This window comes from Pelophylax lessonae (genome assembly GCF_965119305.1).
Source record: "Pelophylax lessonae genome assembly, chromosome: 3".
Classification (NCBI taxonomy): Eukaryota; Metazoa; Chordata; class Amphibia; order Anura; family Ranidae; genus Pelophylax; species Pelophylax lessonae.
Genome location: NC_138770.1, coordinates 94098306 through 94099813, shown reverse-complemented (window position 1 = coordinate 94099813; position 1508 = coordinate 94098306). Strand labels below are relative to the sequence as shown.

Here is a 1508-nt window from a genome sequence, read left to right as displayed (position 1 = left end):
ATTCAGCCCAGTTGCAGTGTACCCAGATACTATTAAAGTTTTTTGATTGACTTAGCTTGTTGTCTGAGGTCTCTTCATACTGACTTACAATGTATGCTTTTTTCTTGCCGGCAGCTATGACGTAAACAACAATCGATTCCCCTCTACAATCGCTGAGGCCAAGTGTCTCCATACAGGATGTTTGGATGCAGAGGGTAATGTGGACATCAACCTGAACTCAGTTCCCATCAAACAGGAGATCCTGGTCCTCCATCGGGAGATGAAAGGCTGTATCCCCACCTTCAAGCTGGAGAAGAAGATGGTCACTGTTGGCTGCACCTGTGTCCGGGCCATGGTCCAGGAGCAATAACACAGAACAAGAGTGATGTTACTGGACTCTGCTAGTCTGCCAGCCATAGTTCTCTAAAAGATATAGAAAAGGCAGACCCTCCAACATGACCTGCTCCCAATGGTTGACCTGTTCACATAAGTTGAACCGGTTGGACCCATCTTTTTTCAACCTTATCAACTATGTAACTACGTAATGGTACAAAATGTTCCACTTCTAAAATAATCACAATGTATTCAAAGAGTTTACTTAAAATATACCCAAAGCCAAAGTTTTGTATAGAGTAAAGAAAGTTCAACCCCTGTCAACTTATTTTCCCATTGGGGATATTTTCCTTTATATCATGTCTCAGACAAACAAGGAAAAAGGAGGAAATCTCTCCACATTAAAGAAAATCCTCTGTTGTACAGTTGTTACTGGAACAAGTGTCCCCCTTGGATGATTTTCCATCTCTTCCTGCAACAGCTCAAGTTATTAGATTATGCCATCAGTTTCTGTCCACAGTGGTCAATGGACAATGGTAACAATGGGCCAGGACAAATACATAGGGTAAATATCCCCACAGACAGCAGTAAAAACCTGATAGAGGTGCTAGTCTTTCCACACACTTCCATCCAAAACAAAAAGAGATGGCTTTGGATACAATTTAGTTGTCATGCGATTTCATTTAGATAGGTAAAGAAAAGCCCAGGAGTGAAGTATTCTGTATCATATAGGGTTAATTATGTTGGAGTGGTGGGTAGGGAAGGTAAATGCTGTACCTGTTTCTTTCAATGACGATGATGATTTAATGTGTGTTGGAAGTTTCCTGTTAAACACCTTAGTTCCCTGAGCCCTTGTACTCTTTGTATCTTGAATTTGCTGATAATGATAAGCTTCTGGCAATAGTTTATGGTAACATTATGTGTGATTGCCTGAACAATCATTCAACTTCCAAATTACACCAAGCTTCATCACTGGGGAAGAAACATAGAGCTGCTACCTAACTTACCAATCCTGTTCCTATGCAGATCTTTTAATGCACGATAGGTAAACTTTACATAGATCCAGTCACCCAGCCAAATTGTAGGTTTGACCGGAACATTGAAACATACTGCCACTACACTAGTTATCTCCTGTTGGTGGTGATGGGGCATGTTCCTAGTGATATGAAAGCTAAGCATTAGATCAACACACAAGA

At 40.8% G+C, this 1508-nt stretch overlaps 1 protein-coding gene across 1 annotated transcript in view; it reads left to right on the top strand.

Moving 5' to 3' along the window:
- LOC309550382 (interleukin-17F-like) overlaps positions 1 to 349 on the top strand; it is a gene marked incomplete at both ends in the record, with an annotated part of 5970 nt that extends 5621 nt beyond the window's left edge. The window contains one exon of the mRNA XM_082250776.1: positions 115 to 349. Within this exon, the coding sequence (XP_082106902.1) occupies positions 115 to 349 (235 nt within the window). The remainder of the gene's footprint in view (positions 1 to 114) is intronic.
- Between the last annotated feature and the right edge of the window lie 1159 nt (positions 350 to 1508).